The sequence below is a fragment of the Gopherus evgoodei genome, chromosome 2 (genome assembly GCF_007399415.2).
Source record: "Gopherus evgoodei ecotype Sinaloan lineage chromosome 2, rGopEvg1_v1.p, whole genome shotgun sequence".
Taxonomy (NCBI): Eukaryota; Metazoa; Chordata; order Testudines; family Testudinidae; genus Gopherus; species Gopherus evgoodei.
The window spans coordinates 118,223,238-118,249,539 of record NC_044323.1 but is presented as its reverse complement, the minus strand read 5'-3'; the positions used below and the strand labels follow the sequence as shown (position 1 = coordinate 118,249,539).

At 43.6% G+C, this 26,302-nt stretch overlaps 1 protein-coding gene across 4 annotated transcripts in view; it reads left to right on the top strand.

Annotated features, from left to right (window-relative positions):
* TEX10 (testis expressed 10) overlaps window positions 1-26,302 on the top strand; it is a 132,366-nt gene that overhangs the window by 59,787 nt on the left and 46,277 nt on the right. For all 4 annotated transcript variants that reach the window (XM_030551590.1, XM_030551593.1, XM_030551592.1 and 1 more), the window contains exons 10-11: window positions 10,091-10,179; window positions 19,491-19,624. In XM_030551590.1, coding sequence (XP_030407450.1) covers window positions 10,091-10,179; window positions 19,491-19,624 — 223 coding nt within the window. The remainder of the gene's footprint in view (window positions 1-10,090; window positions 10,180-19,490; window positions 19,625-26,302) is intronic.

Below are 26,302 nucleotides of genomic sequence, written 5' to 3'. Positions count from 1 at the left end.
CCTAAGAAACTTGTCTTGTGGGCAGATTATTCTATAATTGCCTGTTGCAGCTTTTCTGGCACTTTCCTTTGAAGCATCTGGTGTTGTCCGCTCTTAGACACAGGATAGTATTCTAGGCAAACCATTGTTTTGATCTAATAAGGCAATTCCTACATTCCCATCTACATAAGGAAAAATAGCAGCTGAAAACTGATATCTGTGATAGTTCCCCCGGAACCATTTTTGAAAATCAATCAGCTGCTAGTATAGATTGGAACAAGCCATTTTCAACCTTGCAACAGAAAACGTGACTGAGCGAAAATCAAAATGGTTCTTGTCCCCATGTACATTACCAGTTAAACCTTTTTCAGTATCTCTTCTGAAAGGCCCATTGCTGACCTCTGTTTTCATCAGTCAGTTTGCCTTTCTTTGTTTTTCGAAAGTTTTTTTTTCACAATCAAAAGGGCTAAAAATGTAAGTTTCAGAAAACCCAAAACATTAAAACAGATTGCTGCACAGTTTGGTAGCAAGAGATTGGTGCTACTGCATATTCTGTAGCCACAGAATTGTATAGGTAAAACACACGTATTCCACAAGTTTATATAAATCAATCCCTCCAGATTCTTCAGTATTCTGTACCTGTTGGATTGCCGCTAGATGGCACTGTTTTACTTCTATTCAAGTTCTGTTTTGTGGAGGATACATTTTCATGTACAAGTTTCTTTTAGTCCAAACCACCTGCTTATCTGTCAGATATTTTAAATAGATCCTGTTCAGCAGCACCGTTGACTCGTCGTTACATTTGATAATTGTTTTTCCTGTCTTAAAAGGGTCTTTCCTTGTAGTTATCCCTACACGGAAAGCCACGTTACCTGTATATGTGAGTATATTTGTGTGTATATTGCCAGAAACACACAAATGTATATTCTTAAACAAAACCTGTATTAAATTTGAGTTAATGTTGAAAGTAAATATTTTGGGTAAAAATTTAGGGTATTATCCTGTCAGAAACAGGATACTTTTCTAGATAGACAGTACAAATTTAGGGTAAAAATATTACAGGGACACTGTAATTATCCCCAAAATGAGCATTATAAATCCAGGAACTTCAGAGGAGTATATATTAGACTTAAAAGAAAATCAAATACGTTATGGTATGCAAAGCCAGTTAAGGCTTCCCTCAGCACCAGAGTGACACAAGGCAATACACACACAGTTATAATTTAATGCACATTAGTGTTTGTGAACTGATTTTTAAAGACATTAGAGAGTGTCAATTTTCTTTTTCCCTCATGGAGTCAACCTGCTTTTCTGGAAAATAGTTCCCCAGTGCTGTTAGGTGGCAGAAAGGAGCAACATGTGGAGCAAATGGATGGACCACTTTTACTAAAGGTAGCCTGGCCTCAGTCCCACTCAGAACAATGAAAGACAGTAGAGCATATTTGAGTTTCTCTGAAGGAGAACATTATTTGACCTCTGATGGAAAAGCTTTTATTTAAGAAATGTAATAGATGAAATTCCCATTGTTCCAAAAAAAAAAAAAAAAAAATTCTGAATCTACTGATTGCACCAAATCTACAAGACCCAGCTCTGCTAGTTTTTGTATAAATTGATAATGCCTGGGCTGAGATCATTTGAGACAAAAAAATGACAGTGTGCTTATTTTCTTGCAATTAATTTAAAATAGATTCTTTAACTCCCAAATTAATGGGTTTACTTGTAAATTCGCAGAACATTAATTCAGTACTCATCAAAGAACAAGTACTGTAATTTTGGGGAGAGTATGCTATATTCTTCGCACATTACAAAGTGGTCGAATGCCTGCTTTATTTTCAAATCTCAACTGAATCTGGCGGGAAAGCTGTGAACACTGTTTATCTAATATGCTGTCCTCAAGCCACTAATTGCATGACTTTAAACCGCTTTCGTTAAACTGATGCAGAAGGTGGTATGGATACTCTTACTGTAGTTTAAAGCAGTCCTTATTTTGCTTTGTCTTAAGTCAGTTAGGAATTGGTTTAAGCTAAACTGAAATAAATCACTCTTAAGCCAAAATAAATGTTCACACAGGCATTGGCAAAACCAGTTTAAGAGCTTGTCAGCATGGAAAAGTTTTCAGTGTCTCTTTCAGTTATAGCTATACAAGTATATCTATCCTGAAGAAGTCCATCCATATGGTTTTGTTCATACTGGATTAAGCTACTTTCGTGTAGTCATTGCATCCACACAGATCTATGCTTTTAAAAAATAACTGCACAATATTCTGGTGCAGTATCCTACCACTTAGGTCTTTGAATTATGGGATACTTGTTGGAACCCACTGCAGTTCTGGAACTTGGGATCAAACTAAACAATAACCCACATGATTCTTCTCCAGTTGTCTTCTTATTCACCTGATTTTTTTTTTTTTTGGCAACTTTTGCGAGACAAATGCTGCAATCCTGATAGTCATTTACATGAACAGGCTGCTCCATAGGTATTAACAGTCAGCAGAGCCAGATGGTGCTGGTTGACTTGAGGGACATCCATGATGATGTGGAAAGACTGCTGGAGGAGGACGAAATCAAGTAGATGCTTCTGCATGACATTTTCGTGGAGCATTTCTCTTGATTGAGCACTGTTTGTGGGCTCAGCCACCTGGATCCAACTGGTGGAACAGGATAGTCGTGTACAACTGGGATGACCTACAGCGGCTGCAGAATTTCAGGCTGCTTTCCTGCAGATCTGAGCAGAGCTCACCCCAAAGCAGTGGAACACCAACATGAGAATTCCCCTCAGATGGTGGAGAATATGTGGTGGTCACCATCTGGAAGCTTGCCAAACCCAATTGCTGCTATTTAGTAGATAACCAGTTTGGTGTATTAATAGAGTAACTATCAGAGCTGTTGTCATGGAGGAGAGTGCTGCAGACTTGGGTCAAGCTCAGAAAGCTTGGCAATACATGGAAGATTATTGATGGATTTGCTTGGTTGGGGTTTCCAAATTGTAGTGGGGTCATTGTTGGGACCCAGATAGTTATTCTTTGCCTCCTACACTAGTTTCAGAATTCATCAACAGAAAGAGTGTTTCTTCATCAAGCAGCAAGGCCAGGTTGACTGCTGTGAAAAATTCATCAATATTAGTATGGGGGTAGTCTGGAAAGGTCCATGATGCCGGGTTATTTAGAAATTCAGCTGTTTTATGCAATGGAAAAAAAATATGTTGCTCCCAAGATGACTGAGCACTATAATGATGGTGATTCCTCCTGTCATTTTGGGAGACCCATCTTATTTTCTGCATCCCTGGGTTATGAAACCTTTTACAGTATACTTCAACAGGAGAAAGAAGCTGTATAACTAAACACTGTGTAGCTGCAGAATGATGGTGGAGTGCAAATTTGGAAGACTGAAGGGGAGGTGGAGGTGTCTCATGACAAAGTTGGAGGCTTCTGAGGAATATCTTCTTTGTCTCATAGGTGCTGGCTGACTTAGTTAATCCCGTGCAACTTTCTTCTGTGGACAAACCCTAACTACTCTTAACTAAACTAGTAGCAGAATTTGCATCCCTGATTATGTTAAATCATATGCAAATACAAGTGGCTACACCCTATGTCCTAAACCCATTTATTTTAGTTCTTTCCTTTAATGCATTAAACTTTACCTGCATACCTGTTCCTTGAAAATGTAATTGTGAGTAGTTACCATGTGTGTCCATTTGAACATTTTGTATGTGCTTTTCAGATGCATGTGTTTGAAAGGTAACCTATAATGTCTCAACAACAGGGCTTATTGAAAGATTTGACAATATATGTGAAGAATATGTCCAAGAGTTTTGTATGTAGCATGTGTGTGCCTCAGTAGCTGCTGTGTGTCTGTCTCAGCACCTCTTTCATGCATGTCTTAAACAGTACTACTTCTGCTGTTTTCTTTCTTTAGTTTGTGGGTTAAAAGAAATAGAGGTAGTTTTTGTATTTGTTAGTCAGTTTTTGGAGAGTAAAAGTTTGTCACCAAAAATAAAAATTATGGTGGGAGAGGTAAGGGATTTCAAAGTGCAAATGAATATTTTTCAATTACTACATTTCCTGTCAGTAAATCTGAGCTCAGGCTGCCTGGAAGACGGTAAGAAAGTGTATTGCAGAGTTGAGAACCCCAGCCTCCTCCCATTTAAGCTAGGGATTTGTTTTCTCAGGCACCTTATATGTTGTAGCTGCCACGGTATCACATGGAAAGAGGTGTTTCAGGAATAGTTAAGATCCACATAGGGCTTTATATGTTAAAATCAACACCTTAAACTTCACTCAGAAATCATTTGGTAGCTAGCATAGATCACAGAGCATGAATATAATGGACTCCTTTTGGGATATAGCCACATTCCGCACTAACTGCAGTTTCCCAGTGGTTGAGGTATGATCCTATAGAGTATATTCCAGTAATGCAAAGTGGAGATTATAAAGACATGGGCAAAAGTAGCAAGGACTGCATCTGAAAGAAAAGGTCACAACTTTCTTGCCAAATACAAGTAAGAAAATAGGCTTTTGACAACTGCTGCTACCTGGAAAATCTGTGACATGAATAGCAAAAGAAGCAGTGAGCTTAAGTTAATAAGGTTCAACTTTGATTTTTAATAACAATTGGTCTGTTGAAGAGGTTGCCTAATGATGCAGTTACAACATGCTCAGTAGAGAGATTCTCATTGAGATTAGATAAAATTATGGAAATTATATTGTACAGTTTATCATAGTTAATTTAGGGTTTGAACTGGATGATTGAAGAGATCTCCCGCTCATCAACAGTTCTGTAACAGTTAGATTCCTATCTTTGATAAAACGAATTTATTCCAAAAAGGGAAACTAAAACTTGCATTTAAATACATCTCCTCCCCCATCTATTGGAGAGTACAAAAGACATGTTTTAAGAGTTAAATATTTTTAACTTATAAATTACGAGCATATATATATATATTTTTTTTTTTTAGAAATGTACATATACTTTTTAGTTATTTGTGAAAGTATTAATATATTTAACTACAATTTGTGTGCAAGATAGTTTGCTATTTTCACCTGTTTGTAATGCATCTACATTTATTCATTGAAATTGAGGTTTCTCTTTATACTGAACATTTTGATCCCATTTTCTAATCACCTCCATGAACCTCAAAAAATAATAGTTTTAACTAGATACTTGGATCCTATGGAAAGGGTGACCACATTAGTCTTGTATTTAATTTATAGATTAGCTTCACATGGCAGATATTAGTATCGCAGTATGCTAATACTTCGGGCTTCTATAGAAACTTTCATCTGAAGCTCTCAAAATATTCCCATACAATTAATTGAATGTCACATACCCTCTGGCAAATAGAATCATAGACGATTAGGGTTGGAAGAGATCTCAGGAGGTCACCTAGTCCAACCCCCTGCTCAAAGTAGGATCAACCCCAACTAAATCATCCCAGCCAGGGCTTTTTCAAGCTGGGCCTTAAAAACCTCTAAGAATGGAAATTCCACCATCTCCCTAGGTAACCCATTCCAGTGCCTCACCACCCTCCTAGTGAAATAGTTTTTCTAATATCCAACCTAGACCTCCCGTGCTGCAACTTGAGACCATTGCTCCTTGTTCTGTCATCTGCCACCACTGAAAACAGCCTAGCCCCATCCGCAAATAAGTGATCTGTTGTACAGATGAGGGAACTGAGGCACAGAGAGCGTAAATGGCTTTCTTGAAGTTTCATAGTAAATGGAAGAGCCAGGCACAGAACCTAAATCTCCTGGCTCCTAGAACATGTTCTGTACATTTGATAATTACATACAGAAACCTGTTAAAATAACATTGCTTGACTTTGCAACTTTAATAATCAAAAGTTAGGAAATGTCAGGAAAAAGGTTGCTTGTGCGACTTTAGTGTGGCTCTCTTGTGCATATGTATTATGATATAGTCTTTAATTATATGGTCACATATTATTTTTTCCATATGAGACCTGTATTCATTTAGATGGAATAAAGGGGCCCAAAGAGTCTAAAGTGTTAACATAATCCTGTCACTGTCCAACATTAAACGATTTTAAACAAGATTTAGGGTTTCTTGTACAGACTTCAGCCTGCTTAGTGCCATGGCAACCACACCATTAAAAATCTTTCTAACCTTTTAGTAAGGCTGCAGGAAAAGAAGGAAGAAACAGTTAAAGCATTTGAAATGTAAAATATTAAGTAAGGCTTTCATGTTAACATTCCTTTTTCCCTTTTGCTAAAGAGAGATTTTAGAAAGAAGCAGCCCTCTTCCCCCTCCCCCCTCCTTGTTTGACAATCTTGTAGATGGTATTAAAGATGGTAATTACTGTCCTTCTGGGGGAAAAGATGGGCTGGAGCTGTTGTTATTGGTGGTCATGTTTAAGTCCAATCCCATTCCCTAAAAAGGCAAAACAAGACAATAAAAAATGGAAAGAAAAGAATAGCAAACACAGAAAATGCAGCTTCTGTCTCTTGATGACTCTCCCTTGCAAACACTGTCACAGCATGCTGTCTTATCGGCCGCTTTGAGATCTGGCAACTTGTGCCAGCATTGGACTGTTAAGGGTATTGCTTTGAGCTGCTTCTTTCTGGTCACAGGCTCATAACAACGTTGCAAAATATACAGTCTTGGTTGGCTAAGTCAGATTCTTATTAGAAAGAATGAATAGAGGAGAGCGATATGAAAGGAATAGTGGTAGGGAAGAAAAAGGACATGAGAGGGTAGGATTGAATAGAGAAAGTCTCATATCCCAAGTGGTGGTTGGGATTCAACCACTGATGGTAGAGGTTATGATGTCATTTGGGGCCCTCTTTCTGGCCTCGTCTGGTTGGGAAGTCTCTCAGGATCAGATGATGAAGGCCTGGGGTTCCCGGGTGTGGAAGCCATGGTAATGAAGCTCGCTCCAATAGCCAGTTTTTCTTCCCAAGATCTCTTTGTTTAAGGACCCAAACGGGAAGTGATGCATGGAATAGTCCATCCTATTATTATTATCGTCCATCAGTGAGGCCTGATTTGACACCCCAAATTTGGTTCACTCATTTTTGGTTTTACAATATTCTTGTTTACCAAGCATGGTCTTAATACAGTCCTTGTTATACTACTAGGCCTTTTTGTTTGGACTAATTCAGTCTTTCTCTCTTGCTTTTCACCTCTTCCCATCAGCATTTGTTATAGGTTTTTGTGGCATTTTATAAACTTGGCCTCACTTTTTACAGTTGAACTCACAAACGAGGTAAAGTTGTAAGCCCAATGATTACAGCAGACTCCTCCCTTGTTCACTGAGCTGGATGGACCTGATCTTGTGATGACTAAGGATTCTATTGTGAGAGAAAAGAAATGGTTGTTGGTAGGACCCCTTCCTCATTTGTTGCAGAAGTTGGAAGCTGTGTAGTGAATGAGGGAGGGTATTGCAGGGACAGAAAGGTTTGTCTCCTAGTGGCAGTAAGATGAAACTGGTATGTGTCTGACCTGCTAGTTCCTAGTTCAGGCTAAATTCTGCAAAATCTACAGAACTACTTGTGAGCTCCTATTTTTGACTGCTGTGATTTGATCCCCCTTTATAAGCTCCCTCTGTAGGCTTTTCAAAATAGTGGACTTAAAACTGTGGGCTTCAAGCCCTGTCTGTCCTGTGGTGGACTAATCCCCCTGAAGGATGGTCACAGTAGGTGTCTGTTCTGCCTGAGGGAATTGCAGACAGGTGTTTGCTATGCTTGTCCTTCTCCATAAGTATGAACAAGTCACACACACAAAAAATGAAACTCCACCTTCTGGAACAGCCAATGAAGATCTCCTCAAACTCTAAGGAAATGAGCTTCAGAATCATACTAGTGGACAAGTCAGCGTTGTTCAGTGTCCTGTCAAGCAGACAGATGATACCTAAGGATGATGCAGAGAAGTTAGCAATGAGAAAAGATCTAGCATCAACACACTAGCACAGGGGCGGGCAAACTTTTTGGCCTGAGGACCACATCGGGTTTTTGAAATTGTATGGAAGGTCGGTTAGGGGAGGCTGTGTCTCCCCAAATAGCCAAGTGTGGCCTGGCCCTGCCCCCTATCTGACCCCTGCCCCCTGATGCCTCCTGACGCCCCTTCCCAGCCAGGACTCCTCCCCCATCCAACCCCCCCCATTCCTCGCCTCCTGTTGCCCCCCCCCGGACCCCTGCCCTATCGAACAACCCCTTTTCCCTGACCGCCCCTGTAACTCCTGCCCCGGCTGCCCCCCGCCATCCCATCCAACCCTCCCTCTCTTTGCTGACCACCACCCTGAACTCTCCCGCCCTCTATCCAACCCCCCCTGCTCCCTGCCCCCTTACCACGCTGTCTGGAGCACTGGTGACTGGTGGTGCTACAGCCGTGCTGGCCAGAGCACCAGGACAGGCAGCCGTGCTACCTGGCTGGAGCCAGCCATGCCACTGCGCAGCACAGAGCACCGGGTCAGGCTGCGGCTCTGCTGCCCAGCAAGAGCCCACCACCCAGAGCATTGTGCCGACAGCACAGTGAGCTGAGGCTGCAGCGGAGGGGGGACTGCAGGGGAGGGGCCAGGGGCTAGCCTCCCGGGCCAGGAGCTCAGGGGCTGGGCAGGAGGGTCTTGCGGGCCAGATGTGGCTGTAGTTTGCCCACCTCTGCCCCAACACTTAGCCTGACCTCCACGTTGATGTCAGTCAGTATCACCATCACTTCCAGTGTTGAAGTCAGACCCTGAAATGGTCTCTCTGAGACCAAGGCAGGAGTTCAGTGCCTTCCCATAAGGGCTGATATGGCAAGGCCTCTGGAGGGAAATCCTTCAAGTCCCACACAGCATGATGGGCTGGAGAGAAGGAGCAGCCTACAACTCTGGACTCAACCAGCACAACTCTGGCTGTGTTGTCACACCTCTCAGCATCGATCCTGGCCTAAAAGAGAGACTGGCTCCCTGTGTACAGTTCTGGTGCCTGGATCAGGACCCAGCATGGGTTAGAACATCCAGTGCTGTAATTGCACAGAAGTCCTGCTTGGGCCCCTGAAGCCCTGGGATTGGAGTATGGTTAGGGCAGGCAGAATTTTGGGGGAATTAAGCTACGAAGATTCTAGCATCTCTGTACTGACCATATGTGAACTTTAGTTTTCTCAAAGGCTTATAACTTGGCCAAATTTGGGTGGATTTTCATGGTTGCAGGAAAAGTCTCATCCTGACAAACAGGCCACCCCACGGCAAGTTTTAAGTTTCTGCTTCAAATCTTGGGGGGTGCTAGCACTTCTCAAAGAAAAGGTCACTAGAAGTGAACATGGGCAAAACACCATATATTCCCCCAGTCTCATTCTTGGAGATGGCTGAACCATTTTGGCTGAGGCAGACACGCAGCCTGGAAAATTTCAACCCAGATAATTAGTTTGACAAAGTTACAAGCAGCTGAAAACAAAGTCTTATAATAGGAAGTATTGGGCAACCTTAATAGGTGGTGCTATTAGCTCTTCATTATGTCTTACCTATTAAAAGAAATAGAACACATGAGAGACTTCAGAGCAAGTTTTAAGTTAAGTCTCATTCTTTGTATGTTTATTTTTTATTATAATTCCCATGTTTAAGATCCTTATCCATTCTAAATATATGCTGACACTACTATTTAATGGACTCCATAGTTGTGTAAAAAGAGATATTTTAAAGTTACTGAATATAATGAAAAATATAACTTGGCCTTGCAAAATAGTGACTTTTTAATTTTAAAAAAAATTTAGTTTTACTTTAAATCTATAACATCAAACGTAAAATAAGGTTCCAGGTAAAATATAATTGGTCTAAGTTACTGTGTCTGGTGGCTGCTATTTTTTCCCCATAAGTGTTGTATCAATAGTTATGAAAATTTACAGCTCAGTAACACAATCTACAGGCCACCTTTGATGACAGTGATAGAGGAGGAAAGTTTTCTGTTATCCATTTAAAAACAACAAACAAAACACCCAAATAGGCAAATAAAATTGCGTGAAGCTGGTATAAGTTTTACTTTAACAGTTGGGGGCAGGTGTGCTAAAAATAACGCATGCTGATTTGATTTTTAAATTGATTATATTCATGTCTAATTTCCAAAAGTGTATTTTTAATTATAGTGTTCTATAATAGCCCTCCCATTGTTTTTGTTTTTAAATAGATCTTCCTTTGCTGGATGGAAATGCCAAGTGCAGGACAGTTCAGTGAACGATGTGGACTACTTCAGCTTCTTGTTTTCGACACTTACGGGTAATCCATTTGAATTTTATAAATTGAAATTAAGAACATGAAATTGATTGTGATAAAGTGATATTGGATCTCATTTAGTATAATGACTGTATAAAATAGATTAATGATAAATATTAAATATGGGTTAAATACTTTTACACAATGGAAAAAAGATCAGAAATTCTAGCATTGTGATATGTTTGGTTATGGGTGAGAAAGCATTTTCATTCTTATTTCTTATTTTTAATGGCTTACTCTTTCACCCTCAGTTACCATGTGACTGAATATTTTTCATATTTTGTTTCAGTATATAGATACGTACTGAATCTTGGCAGGGGGTTAGACTAGATGACACTTGTGGTCCCTTCTCACCCTATGGTTCTATGGTTTCTTTTTGAAAACTTGAAGAAAATCTGTTCAGCAATGTTTGAATTATTTGAGCAAGAAAAAAAATTATTCTTGCTTTAAGTGAATTGCATAGCTGCTTTATTTTGATTGATGATAGAATTATGAGCACCAATCTGATTTTGATGGTGCCCCGAACAATATTAAAAACATAACATTCAAATATAAAGTAAAACACAGTAGAGTGGGCTTCCAGTGCTCTTTAGACAAACAGAATTATTACCAGCCACTGAACACTGATGCAAATAAAAGTCAAGTCCCAAGACTTTCCCAAACAAAGAGGATAAAAGATGTGCTCTCCTATGTGTCTGGATGGTTAAATCCGGCAGACCAAGGTGGGGAGTGAGGTTTTGTGCATGAGTAGCAAAGAAGCAGTTTGGATTTCAGATTTCATATTTAACATGTGTAGTCCTCAATCAGAGGGAGAAATTATTAGTGTGAAACTAGTTTACTGTGCATCCTTAGTGCCACCGTTGATATTTTACACATGTGAAACTGGATATTGCAGTTTTCGCTTTGTGAAGTTACTTATGCAGATTCCAGCTTCTTTTGTTCTCCGCTTTTGGAGCTGAGCATTATGCTGCATGGATTCCAGAACTGTGAAAAGCCATTAGCCTAGAATGGGCTCTGTGCCTTGTGGCATGCACTGAAACAGCTCTTATAAAAATAGGCACAGTAGCACCTCCTACTTCAATGCCTTTTTTTTTTCCCCCCTGGTGGTGATCATATGGAATCTCTGGTCATGACTCTGGAGTTAATGATGAATTGCATTTTACTCTTAAAGCAGGGTTTCAACTTCTTTGCTTTATATGAAGAATACGACATAGCTTTGATAAAATTACTATATTTACTCTATTTGAGTTACAGAACAAGTTTTCTGAAAAATTGAGTTAAAATTTATTTTAAAATGTGTTCTCTAAGGAACTTGGTATTTTTCAAAGCTTTTTAAATCTTGAATAATCTTAATGGAAAATAAGCTTTATATTTCTCCTCCTTCTGTTCCTGCCCCGGTCATGTTCTTGCACATCTCTGTGCTTTCCCAAGGCTCCCCACAGTGCTGCTTCCTGGTGTTGGGAGCTGAGGGGGGACGGTGAGGGATAGAGTGCGGTAATGGGGAGGAGCAGAGGGAAACAGATATGTGTGGCTTTGGGAGGGATGAAGGACTGTATTGAGGAGAAATGAGTGCTATCCAAAGAGAGGGGCCTAAGAATTGGGGCGGTAGGAAAGTGACCAGTCTCTGAGGGCTGATGTCTTCACTTTATGGCCCCAGTGATGTTGCCTGAGTGCACAATGGAGCTGAGGCAGTAGTGCTGTTGTGGGTAGCCTTTCGCTCACTGGTGCCTTGACACAAAGGGACTGGGCTCCCCGTTCCAGACCTCACGACCAGTGCACAGTCCTGGTTTCACCAACACAGGATCCCCCTGCATATGAATCCCTTCTTGCATTCCTGACCCAATGTACATTTCTGGCCTCGCTCAACATTGCCCCTGAATCCCCCATTTTTCACTACTTGCCCATTATGGTCCCTTTTAGACTCCTCTTCCCCCTATTCTCCCCAGACTCTCTGCACAGCCTCCTCTTACTCACTGCATGCCCCCGGCTGTCCAGTTTACCTCCAGACTTTTATAGGTAACTAAATTTAATATACATATGTTTCCTTTTAACTCTGACAGTCACATTCCACAATTTAATATCTATACATTTACTTGTTTGCCCATATTTTTTTTTAATAAAATGAAAAATAAAATAAAAAAACACCCAATCCTGTATCCCAGATAACCAACTGCTGCGACACTGTTTCTCTTAGCTCTTTGGCACCAGAAAGCAACAACACTGGAAACCATGGGAGAGGGAAAGAGTGATTCTTCGAGTGCCTAGACATGGCCATTCCACTGTAGGTGTGTGCGTGCCCCGAGCACAGTCGCCAGAAATTTTTCCCTCAGTGGTACCCATTGGGTTGGCTCTGGTGCTGTGTTCTTCATATTGTGTATAGTTAGAGTGTGAACAGTTGCTTAGTTATATAGTTTAGTTGGCGCTTCTCCATTAGTTAGTGGAGTTTTACTTGGAGGCATTTGCTGAGGCCAGAGACCTGCTGTCACTTTCAGTATCACCGGCAGTACAAGAATCGGCAGCATTGGTGCCAGTGGGCAGGAGGGAACATGTAGCCCCCATCTGTCCTCTGGGTCCAGACCCTGCAGTACCTCTAGAGGGAAACTGTCGTGGCTGGCCCCGACGCAAGCCTCCTAGCCTCAGCACCAATTCCTGGCACCAGCAGGAACCACACCATCATGATTCCTGGAGGAAAACTTGTTAGCTGATTTGGGGATTAGGTCAAACTCCTCCCATCCAAGGAGTTGCCCTTGTTATCCCTCCAGCCATCCAAGCCCCATCATGGACCCCAGCACAGGTGTGCCCACCGCGTCCTTGGTCTAGTGGTCACTGTTCGCCCTTTTGGAACCCTTTGGAGTTTGCCCCGATGCCAGGGCCTCATTCTAGAAGCTCTGACTTGGAGGCTTCCAAGAGAAAAGTGTCTCCGTCTCATTGGGCAGTGCCCGACCTGGACTTCGGCATTGAGCCCGGTATTGAACTTCAGGATGCGGATCTGTGGGATCCCGACAGTGCAGAAAGAGAGGAGGAGGTCCCCTGCGTGTGCAGACTGCCTCACCCTCCTCCCTGGATGAGGCAGTGTCGGGGTGGATGTGTCGCCTCCTCAAAATGATTATAAGGCCCACTGGGAGCTATTGAAGAGCTTGGCCTCAAACAGGCTTTCAAGCAGAGATAATGAAAGAATCCTCCCATAGCCTGTTTGACATCCTGGTTGCTGTGGGCATGTTGATAGTGGTTCTACCTTCCAGTGAGGCCATTATGGACCCAGTGAAAGCCCTGTTGCAAACCCCTGCCTCCCTTCCCCCCACATCGAAAAAAGTTATGAGTTCCTATATTCTCATCTCTCCCTCCTGCCCCCTGGGGACCTTGGTGGTCTCAGCGGTCACTGAATGGGAGAGACAGGGCCTACAAGGGGCAACTCCTAAAGCAAATGACTCCAAGAAACTGGATCTTTTCAATAGAAAGGTTTATTCTACTGGGGGACTGCAGCTTAGGATCGCCAGCCAGGAGGCACTGCTGGACAGGTACAACTTCAGTTGTGTGGAACTCCATGTTGAAGTTCAAAGACTCCCTTCCCCAAGAGTCCAGGCAGGAGTTCTCCTCACTGGTGGAGAAGGGGAAGGTGGTAGCTTGGGCCTCCTTGCAGGCATTCCTGGATGTGGTGGACTTGGTGGCCAGTTCCATGGCCTCCGCGGTGGCCATGTGTAAGAGCTTGTGGCTACAGTCCTCCAGTCTCCTGAGGTCCAGCAATCCCTACAGGACCTCAAGGGTGGTCTCAGACCTATTCTAGGCCTGTGCCAACTCAATGGCTATGTCAAGAAACTGAAGTTCTGCATGGTCTCCCTGGCTGCCATTATCCCCTCCCTGGATCCCAGGGACTGGTACTCTGCTCTTGATTTAAGAGATGCCTATTTTCTCATTTTGATCTTCCAAGGCCACAGAAGGTTGTGAATGAGGCCCACTACCAATTCCTGGTTCTCCTGTTTGGCCTCTTAGTGGCCCCAGGGGTGTTTACAAAGCGGATGGCAATAATGGCGACTTTCCTGAGAAGACGAGGTGCAAGTCTACCTGTATCTGGATGACTGGCAAATCAGAAGCCGGTCCAAGACTCAGGTAGAGTCCAGAATCCACCTCATACAGTCGACTTGACAGGCCCAGGACCCGCTGATAAACCAGCAGGAGTCTATTCTCACTCTGGTGCAGAGGATAGAGTTTATCAGAGCTGTGCTTGACTCTACCCAGGCCAAGGCCTTCCTCCCAGAAGGCCGTTTCACACGATCATGTCACTAATGGCACACATCAAGGACCACCTCATTAAGTTTTTGTCTGAGATTTTAGGTCACAGGGCCTCATTCATGTACATGGTGCAGCATGCAAAACTATGCCTCAGGCTCTATCAGGCTTGACTGGCCTTGGTCTGTTCACTGAACCACCACCATCTAGACTCTGTGCTCACAGTGCCTTCCCCAGTCCTAGCCTCCCTCAATTGGTGCCTGGACAGTCTGGTGGGTTGCTCAGGTGTTCCCTTCGCCTGGCCCCAACCTTTGATTTCTGTGATCTCAGACGTGTCAGAGCTGGGTTTGGGAGCTTACCCAGGGCCCCTCAGACCCAAAGCCTGTGGTTCCCAGAAGACACATTTATGTCAGAGAGCCCAAGGCAGTTTGTCTGACCTGTCAGGTGTTTTTGCCTCACATTATGGGCAGGAGTGTGCTAGTGTTCACGGGCAACGCTGCAGCCATGTTCTACCTCAACAAGCAGGGAGGGGCTTGCTCTCCCCCCCCTCCCTGTGTCAGGAAGCAATTCGCTTGTGAGAGTTTTCCATAACCCAGTCAGTCCACCTTGAGGCTTCTCACCTTCCAAGAGTGCAAAATGAAGTGGCAGATTGCCTCAGCAGGTGTTTCTCCGTCACTACAGTGGTCCTCTTGCCTGGATATCGTCAGGGATGTTTTCCAGCAGTAGGCGACTCCCAAATAGACACTGTTTGTGACCAGACACAACAGAAAGTGTCACCAGTTTTGCTCCCTGTGAGGCCACAGCCCTAGGCTTGCTCACGAATGCCTTTTTGCCCCTGTGGACAGTGCACCTGTTCTATGCTTGCCCCCCATCCTGCTCATGCACAAAGTTCTGGGGAAAATCAAGCAGGACAGGGCACAGGTCATTTTCATGCTCCCTCTCCTCCCATACCTGATTTCCCAGAATCACAGTCGTCTGCTCCATGCTAACCTCAGCATCACCATCCACTTTGATGGCCTGGAAGCTCTGTGGATAAATAGTGCTGAGTTGGTCTACTCAGACAGGTCTGCTGGGTCCTATTAGGTAGCCGGAAGCCCTTTACCAGGGCTATGTACCTCTCCATTTGGGCATCCCAGCGTGGAGTCTCACCCCCACAGTCATCGCTGCAGGCTGTTCTTGAATATTTTTTACACGTGAAACAGCAAGTTTTAGTGATTTTATCAATTTAAGGTTCATCTCATAGCGATTTCAGCATTCCATCCTCCCCGGTGAATAATTGATCTGTTTTTTCACATGAGATGGCCATTTGTTTCCTCAAAGGCCTAGAAAGACTGTACTCACAAATACAGGAACCAGTCCCTCCATGGGACTGTGATGGGTGGACTAGGCCCTGAGGCCCCCTGCTGGAAGCCTTTTGGCCCTGTCATACCCTGCCCCAGAAAAGGGCAACACAGAGGTCCTCAAAGCTGTCTAGAGTGGCTATGTGGGAAGCAGCCCATTAGGGCCCAGCAGGTCAGTATAAGAAGAGCTGCAGGGTCAGACCAAGTTCAGTTCCTTGCTACAGCTGGAGGAGCATGGATGGTGTGTGTGTGGCTGGCTGGAGCTGCAGGATCTCGGAGTAGTCCAAGGTAGTGCTGCCAGAAGCCATGGAGAGCAAGAAGGAGCCCTGAGCTTGGTTGCAGGGACTCCATCAAGACAAGGCCCTGAGGTAAGGGTGAAGACGGCAAAGGAAAGTGGCCCAGGGAACTAGAACAGTAGAGCAACTTATATAAAGGGACACAGCAACAGCTGCTATCTACAGGGTCCCTGGGCTGGGACCCGGATTAGGGGGTGGGCCCAGGTCCCTCCAACCCTCATTAGTCACTGGGAGAAGTAGCTTGGGCATTGAGGCACCCTGGAAGGGGGAACTAAACTCTTTTAGTGGCCAGTCTGAAAAGCTGGGGCCAGAAGAGCCCTGAGAGGGCAAAGACTGCTTTCAGGGAAGGAGTCCTGGGGTATTGCTCTATTCTGGAGTGGGGACAAACTGAGAGAGACGTTACAGAGGGCACTGAACTGGAAAATCTCTCCAGGTAAGAGAGGCCTGGTGAGGCAAATGCTGACTAAAAGGGGCAGAGATTATTAAAGCTCTCCAGGTAGATAGGCCTGGGAGAGAAGACCTTGAGCAACCCGAGTGGAAAGTGAACAGCTTTCCTTGTGAAAGGCCTGAGAGAGAAGACCCCAATCTGGAGTGAGGGATTGCCAAATCTCTCCAGGCAGAGCCAGGGCAAGCACTACTAAAAAGCTCCCTGGATAAGAGGCCCGTATTGGACTTGTACCATAAAAGGGATTTGCTTTGCCTCTCTTTCTTTCTCTCTCTCTCTCTCTCTCTCTCTCTCTCTCTCTCTGAATGACTTGTCCAGAGGGCTGAGTCAGCAAAGACCCAACACAAACAGGTAGAGAGCGTGCAGGCACATGCACTCAGCCATGGGTGTGCTCCTGAGACATGAGTGCAACTCTGTACAGGAACCTAAAGCTGGTCTTGTCAAAACGGAGAGCCTCCATGCCCACGTTTGAGCCACTGGCAATGTGTGACCCTTGTCATATCTTTCCTGGGAAGTGGCCTTTCTGATGGCTATTATTTTAGCCATGAGGGTCTTGTAGGTCCGTACTTTTACATCGGACCCCCCCATACACAATCTTCTTTAAGGACAAACTGCAGCTTCACCCTCACTCTGCTTTCCTCCCAAAGGTGGTTTCACAGTAATCCCTCAATCTTTCTGCCAGTTTTCTGCCTAAAAACACACGTGAGCACCAAGTCCAGACTGTAAATGTCAGATGTGCCCTAGCATTCTACATCGAGAGGATCAACCCACTTTGTAGAGCCATCCAACTCTTCATAGCGATTGCTGAAAGAACTTGGCTCAGAGACTTTCATCATGGATTATATCATGCATTCGCACATGTTATGAGCAGCAGGTGTTCCACCATCAGCTATTCTGACTGCACGCTCCATGAGAGCACAGGCATCAGCATTGCTGGCTCATGTCCCTATTCAGGACATTTGCAGAGTGGCAGCTTGTTCATCAGTGCATACATTTTCTACTCATTATGTCATTACTGAACAAGCTAGGGATGTTGCCAGTTTTGGTCGAGAACTCCAATTCCGCCATGCTATGCTACTGCTTGGGAGTCACCTAAAGCAGAATAGGCATGTGCAAGCAGTTGAAGAAAAAAATGATTACTAACCTTTCCATAACGGTTGTTCTTTGAGATGTGTTGGATATGTCGGTTCTACAACCCGCCCTTCTTACCCCTCTTTTGGAGTTGGCCCGAAGGAAGGAACTGAAGGTCTGCGGGGTCAGCCAGGCCCTTTATACTGGTGCTGTGAGCACGTGGCACCAGAGCTGACCGGACAGGTACCACCCCAAGGGAAAAATTTCAGGCGACTGTGCTTTGGGCGTGTGCACACCTCCAGTGAAAGGTGAGGTTATGGAAAGGCTGGTAACCATTTTTTGTGTGTGCTGAGGGGATGGGGATAAGTCACTTGCAAATTAATTTTCAGATTTACAAATATACTCCAGGTACTCTGGTGAAGCAAACTAGTTTTAAAGCTCAGCTTACCTGGCTAGTGTACAGCCTGTACATACCAGTGAATCTGAACCTAAAAGTTAGTTAAATTTTATAAAATTGATTTGAGGTTGATACTACAGATGTTCAAATCATTAGATATATTACAAGGTAGTATTTCCTTTAGGATTCTTATTTAACATAGTATGAATTTTTTAACAATTTAAAGATGAACTACGTTAGGATGGAATTTATATTGAATAATTTAGGGGTAGCAATGTTTATAACTATAGCAATGTTTTAATTTTAGTGACACCATGAGACGGGCAATATGGATGTGGGGGGGAATTATAATCTTTAAAAATCAGTTTCTTCTGGAACCACAAAAACTTTAATGCTTGAATCATAATTGTTTGGCTGATAGCATGACATCACAACTGAGCAGTGGTAAGGTTGTTTGGTTGCCTCAGTTGTATGTTTACATACTTAAATGTGTTTGAATTTTCTTAAGCCTAATTTGAAACTCTGAATTACCTGTGTGTGTGTGTTGCTTGTTTTTTGCAATAATTACATCATCAACATAGTACTTTTATCATTAATTATTTGTATGTACCCACAACTTTAATTCAATTTTAATGTAGATTTTGGTCTGGGAATTTATGTAGTCCTGTAAAGGTACTAGGCTCTTTACAATTGGTAAAACACACAGTAAAAACAAAGAATGAAATGGAATTCCTTCTCTGATGTGAATTCACAAATATATCTAGTACTGGTGATGGACAAGCAGCTGTATATGAAAATAAGGGCTGATAGACAACACTGAACAATGGGATTTCAGACTGAGGTGAGGGGAGGACAAAGATTAAAATATTATAATTTTAAACATTTTACATATGGGTCATGTTACAGAGTATGATGAGCATCTAATGGAATCTCCGTTGCACTCATCCTTGCTCATTTTTTTTTCATTTTTCAGGACTGATATTTTGGTTTCCACACAAACTTATTTGCTGGCTTTTCTTTCCTTTCTCTACATAAATAGTTGAAGCAATTTGTTTTACACAGATAGAGAAATTGCCTCTAAAATTTAAAGTAGGGATCTGAGATATTTAGTTTTGCAGTCTCCAAACCTGGTATAAGAGAAATATTGTTTCTATGACTGGACATTTTGTCCAGGCACAAAATAATATACTATTCATATTTTGTAAAGCTGTACATTGTGAAAAATAGAGGTGTCCATCAGACATTTTTTTTTTTTAAACCGAATTACACTCAAAGTTCTGAATGGATGTTTCTTAGCTTTTCCCCTTAACCTACATTTTTAAATCACTTTTTTGTGTTTGGACATTTTCCTTTTTGAACTCAGAACTCATATTTTGATATACTACTTTCAAAATATCAAGTGAGTCCTACTGGAATTGTGAAACAACAAATGTTCTGTGGGCACAAATAAAGGAGTTTTTTTCAATGGTGCTAATAAAGTAGAACAGCGCTTGACTTGCTTTGTGATCCTAACTATTTCATTCCTCCACTGTCTCTAGGATTCTCTAAAGAGGAGTTGACTAGCCTTCAGAGCATTAAAGGAAAACCTCACATTAGTCAGACACAGCTTTCACCTGTCCATCTCTACCTGACTGATCTGGACCAATTTTTACACCACTGGGCTGTGACAGAGGTAATACATCAACACTAATTCTAAGTGACAGCCAACAAACTCAGAACTCTCTGTCCCTTTTCCTTATCCCTTGATGTCTAAAGTCCTTTCAGGAGTTAAAAAAAAAAAAAAAAAAAAAAGCTCAGAATATTATTGCTGTTAAACTGCAAGACCCTTCTGTAGCTCTCAGGCAGTATTTTGGTAAAGCTACTTAAAAAGGTAAGCATGCAGTAATAAAGTTTTTGTAAAATATTATTTTTTGGAAGAGGGAGTACAGCTTTGGTGGAAAATTCTTAAACACAATCATTTGTGTTTAAGAATTTTCCAAGTGTTGCTTGTCAAAAGAAGAAATTATTGTAGAGCTCTAATTTTGAAAGAGATTTTTTGGGAGCACCTTTCACTGTTAATTAAATAGCACCCTTATTATAGGTGAGTAATATTAAGCTGACATTGAGAGTACTTCAGAATAATTTCTTCTGCTTATTCACTCAGTTTACTGGAATTAGTAGCCTTCCTGTGGCACTGTGAATTCAGTGCCTGTCTATAGGACCATGCAAATTTGGAACTTGGCTTTATTGCTGGTCCTAGAAGGATCTGAGGTCACCAAATTTTATTTTAAGGTAGTGAACTGTGAATTGTATGTTGTGATTTAGCTGTCTTTTATTACATGACCACCACATAACATAACTTACTTGTATGATAAAATGTAACTGAAGTTGTGTGATGAAATGCGAACAGAGACTGAAAGTATTTACAAACCTTGGTGACACGGACACTGCAGTTTTGATCCACCCATACTGAACAATGAGGTTGGAGTACTATGACAAGAGAAATGCTTCTTGGACAGCTGCTGTAATTAGGAATTTAGAATTGTTTATATAGTCTTTCAAGTAATCTTTTTTTAAAGAGAGCAGACATATTTTAGACCGTTCTGTTTGCTGTAATCAGACCTACAGTGTAATTAAACCTACAGTGTAATTCATAGTCTTATTGGTGACAATATTTACCTTGGTAGAACGCTGATATTCTAGATCTGTCTGTATATGTGTATTTACATAGAAGTCTGTTTAAGTATGCATATTATTTACACATACAAAAAATTTACTAGACTAGAAATAATAGTGTTACTATCTTAAGTTTTCATACTTTTTTTTATTCTAGTCTTCCTTTTCTGGATGCTGACCTCTCCCCTGGTCAGAGATATGTTTGGATTGCACCTCTCCTTCAGTATATACTGGAGTTAGCTGAAACTTGTCCACAAGGAATCTGGTGCATTGACTACACCCCAGACATAATCTGTTCCCTGGGTGCTCTCTCTCCAGTCAGCTGAACAGAGCAGCAGCTCAGCTCTTCAGCTGTAATTTTTAATTTTCTGTCTTTCTGGGCAGTAGTGAGCAGTTTTCCTCCATTGAAAAATTTAAGGAAAAAACCTGACACAGCACAGGAGGCTTGTTCCTGGAGTTGGATGCTTTCCTGAGTGGATTTTAGGGGTGGTGATAAAAAAAAATGCCTAAAAGAGTGCCTAAAAGACACATCTCAGTGAAAGTCAGTGGGACTTGTGCTTCTAACTTTCTTAGGCACTTTTTGAAAATTCCATCCTACTTGCCAACGGCCTTTTGCTTTCCCTCCACAAGCCCGGCATAGCTGTCAAAGAAAGTGCTCCATCTTCCAGGATACTATCTCAGAAGACCCAGAAAAGGAATTCTGTCACAATTGCTTCCAGACCATGAACCCTTGCTCAGCAAGGTTGAGGTGCTTTCTTTGATTGTCCATAGCTTGTTGTGGCCTTTGTATCTCATATGTTGGTCAAGACAACTCAGCTAGGGCAGTTCAGTGTTCCTCAAGGTCTGGGACCTAGCAGGCTGAGCTATCATATTTGAGTAAAGTCTGAAATTCACCCAGATTCCTGGGTTTCAGACACCTCTTGATGGACAGCTCCAAGTTCTTTGTCAGGTTCTCAAATGGTTAATGGTCTCTTAGCAAGAAGGTGAGTATCTTCTCCGACTTATTCTTCTCACAAAGAATATTTGGGCTCAGGAGTGCCTATAATGAGGTTAACCAGGGCTCATCTCTCTCTGGGGTGGCAGGGACCCCCTCTCTCACTAAGTTTGGGAGGAGGTCTAGCAGAGAATTAGTTCGGCTGCAGGAGTCTTCCTCCGCGGCCTTTGTGAGGGCAGAAACAACACAGTTAGTCGTCAGCCCAGGCCCTGGGTCAGGTCAATGGTGAGTCAGGTGCTTGGGCCCTCAGACACCTGACGTAGTGTCCGGAGGGGCTCGTCTCTCTGGGGGGCGGTGGGGACCCACACCGGCTCACTATAGTGCCCCTCTGCATTTCCTCTCTAATTTGCATGTCAGACAGAGACTTGAGGTCCCCTACAAGGGCTAAATCCTGTAAACAAGCACTGTCTAGGAAGTATAAATTATTCCCAGACAGGTACAAAAATCCCCAAATACCATAAAAACCAAAGTAGAGTGAAAAGACATTCCAGAGTCTCATCTTTTTCTGTCATCTTCCCCAAGGAAGGGGAACTGTATGTTTTCAGGTTATAACTCTTAGCTGGAGAAATAAGAGGTTTTTCCTTACAGACATGCTTGAGAGCTTGGTGAGAAAGGTAGTGGTCACCATTGGGGTCCAGCCAGTTACAAAGGAGAAGCAGGCTAAAGACAAGGGAAAATACCTTCCCTCCAAAACCAGAGCTGAATTTTCACTCCTCCATCAAGGGAGACTAAGAGAACCCTGATAAGGGAAAATGTTTGAATTGGAAAGCCATGAAATATTTTATATGGTCTTGGATCTGAAATATTCCCTCTTTATGTTCCCCAAGCTTAGTGCAATAGTTTTGGTGTGGTTTTTACTGTGGTATTGGACTTTTCCCCAGAGACCCTGCAGATAGAAAAATTGAGGTACCCTCAAATGATCATTCAAAACTTTATCTTCAGTTCATCATAGCTCACTAGCAATCATGTTTCACTAGGGCCATGATGTCTTGATTCAGTGACCTATAAAGCCGCAGCTGATAGAATCATGATGAGCTAAAGTCAAAGCAAAAGAAAATCTCTCTGGTTAGTGAGTCTGTAGTGGATGGATTCGTGCATTCTGTGTGTTTGGCAGAAAATTCAGTGGCAGGAGACCAAGTATAGCAGACAGCAGATAGTTAATCTAAACAAATCCTCTGTGTCTCAGATTTATTGGGGAAATCTTGCTGGGAAGAAGATTAATAAGGTGGTGGCTAACATGGATGATAAGAGAGGATTCACTTTCTACTACAGCAAAGCCTACAATAATACCACAGAGGTACCAGAGAAAAACTTCTCTTGCTCTAGGGGGTTAAGTCTCAGTCTAGAGCATCAGAAGGAAGTAGACCAGTGATTACAGGGAAATAGACATTCTGTATTGCAGACTGCTGTCAGCTTTTCTGTGTACTTCCTCCCCTACTTCCACTACTTCCAAAGATGAAAAAGGAGGAAGTGACTTATTTTATCCTATGGCTGAAATTGCCAAAGATATTCTTGGTAGGTACCTGCTGGACCTGTCACAGAGGTCTCTGCTCCATCTTTCCAGCAGGCAGGATCTCCTATCACTGGGTCCACTCCTGGTACAGAATTACGTGAGTCAGAGTTTTGAGCCACAAGCCCTAACTAAGATGGTAAATCACCATGAAGATATCAGAGTTCCTCACAACAGCATGTAGATGTGAATCAGCAGTTTGATCTTTCTTCCTTACTTGGGATTTCACAATTCTTCCATTGGATGGCCTCTGATCTGGCTGTAGTAACGTTGTCAAGAAGTCTCTGAAATACATTTACTATTGGCACAAGTCGTCTTATTCCATCCATAGGGACAAGATCATTCTGTGTGGTCCAGTACCAGTCATGACCAAGGTATACTCTTCCTGTAAATAAATCACAGGAGATCATGCTATATTGAGCTATATATGACTGAAAACATATTCATCAAATCCATCATCACTGTCATCTCCATACAAGGCAGGCTGCTGACTGAATATTTGCAGCACGGTGAGCATCTTGTCTTTGCACATGAACATTTGTTTAACTGGGTTGATTTGGGAGCACGTGGTATTTCATGCATAACTGGTGTGATCAGTCCATCCAAGACCCATCCATGCTTGATAGGGGAAGGCGTAGTTTTGGATGTGCTTGATCATCCCCATTCCATTGCTTGATAATTTGTTTTCCCAAAAGCAGGCAGACTGATGGAAAAACTGCTACTGACGCAGGCTGTATTTATGTCTGCTATCAAGAACACAGACATCAATGTAGCTCTGCAAATGTCATAATGTTCTTCAAATGGTAAACTAAGCTTGTGAATGCCTCCAGTGCATTTATGGCTTCCTTTAGTGACTGTGTCAGCCATTCTGAGCACCTTCAGAGTGAGGAGACAGTCTTTGGAGGCTGAATCAAATACCTTCCAGTAAGATAATTTGGTCTTTCTAGCCAGTCTTCTGGTAATGTCACATCCTGAAAAGGCATGTAAACCTTGCAGTATGGTGGCTTTTAATGGTTTGAGTGATAGGAACACATCCTGAGGGATGTTCAATGGTTGTTCCCCAGGAGCAAGCACAAAAATAGAACCTTGCGGTTGCATCTCACAGAGAGCACTAGAACATCTGTGTCTTGTACAGAAAGTCTTAGTTTAGTAGCACCTTTCTCTATGGCATTGATGGCATGCAAGATAATTTGTGTCAGACTCATTATAGGAACTATGAAGAAATTCCACTGAACAGAGTGAGGTGGCATTCATTATGTCATGTGACAACTAAATTCTTTGAGCAATCCTTTTCATGTTGGAATATTTTTGTTGCAGAGCATACAGTCAGCTTGTCCTTTGTGCGAATATGAGACACTAACTTCTTCCTTGGGACACTGGGGATGTACGTGCAGTCTGTGGTTATTAATTGGACAGGTGCAATACCATGGAATCTCTTCTTTCTGGTAATATTTTCAATTGATTCCTCTGTGTTTGTATCAGACACGAGGCGGACTTGGTCATAGGTCCGGTATTTTCTCTGTAGCCTCCTAATGTAATACAACCAAACCTTGACAGGTGTTAATAGTTTCTGGTTTTCTGAGAACTTGTACCTCAATTGTACTATCTGTGATTACTATGCTAAAAGGCCTTTGCTGGTCATATCATCATAGGTTCTTCTTGGAGTGGTTGTTCATGTCCATTCCGAGCAGGTGTGTGCACGTGCCGCGTGCACGCCAGCCGAAAGATTTTCCCTTAGCAGCGTTCGTAGGGTCGGCCCTAGTGCCCCCTGGAGTGGCGCCACTACAACGCCCTATAAAGGGGCCCGCCGACCCTCTATCCTCTCAATTCCTTCTTACCGCTGGTGACGGCTAGCTGGAACTTCTCTTGTGCATAGCAAATTAGCAGTGTCGTATCCTCGTGTATAGGCCATGTATATAGTTAGTATACTTCGGTCATTTGTATATAATTCTTGGTAGTTGCGGGGTCCCCCCCCACGTTTTCGTCACCTGCTGGGTCATGCCCGGGTCCCCTGGGTTTAAACTCTGCAAGGACTGTGGGAAATTCATGGCCAAGAGTGACCCGCACTCCACTTGTTTGAGGTGCCTCGGAGAGGGCCACCAAAGAGATCCGGTGTTCTATCTGTAGGGGCTTCCGTCCGAGAACTCTCAAAAACAGAGCTCAAAGACTTACTCCTGATGGAGGCTGCCCTGCGGCCACCCTCGGACTCGGAACCGGCTGAGGCAGTGCCCAACACGTCTTCCTCGCTGCAAAGCGCCCCGGCACTGGCATCAAGACTTAGGGCCCAGCCCAAGTCATCTAAAACCTGGCACCGAACAGAGTCGGATCATAGGAAGTTGGCCTCAGTGCGGCACCGCTCACCGTCTCCACTACCCACTAAGAAGAGGAAGCCAGTGAGGGAATGGTCACCCCACCAGGACCCCCAGAGGCCGATGTCGTCCGTGGGTACAAGCAGACAGGCTGGGCTACAGCCCTCAGCTGCTCCGTTGACTCCCGCACTGCAGAGAGGGCGGTCGAGTCCGGACCGGCCTAGATCCCCGGACCTTAGCGGAGACTTGCGCCTCCCCTCGACACCGGAGGCATTCGAGGTGGCCTCAGACTTGATGGGACTCCTGGCGCCGGCCTCCCCGCACCATAGTTGGGAGTTTCCTACCCCGGCCTGTCCCCCCAGTACAATCAAGGGGCGAGCCGGCCATGCTGCCACCTCCCTCCCCGCCCCGCGCTGCTAGGGTGGACCGAACCAGATAGGAGGTTCCCTGCCACCTCAGCTCTCCAACGGCACGGGGTGCTGCTCCCCCCAGTCCTCTTACTCAGAAACTTCAGACTCAGAGGCAGACTCCTACTGCTCCAGCAAGCCTCAGAGCAGGAGATCGGTTTCGGGAGTGAGCCACCAGTGTTACCCACAGTGGCATCAGCAATGGCATCCGCCCTCACAGTGGCCGTTTTGGACTCCCTGGGCCTACTACCAGTCGGTAGGCCAGGCATTTGGTCCTCGATCAAGGTCGGCCTCGGTCTCCTCGGCGTCGGTGGCCCTGGTGCAGTTGCCTCCTCCACCAACACCGTCGCCGGGCAGGGGTGTGCCATATCCAAGTTCAGCACCCCCTAGCCAGGCAGCGGCACCGGCAGCGACTACAGTTCGGGCTCAACAGGCACCGCCCAATACGCCAAGCCGCTCACTGGCGACCCTGGTA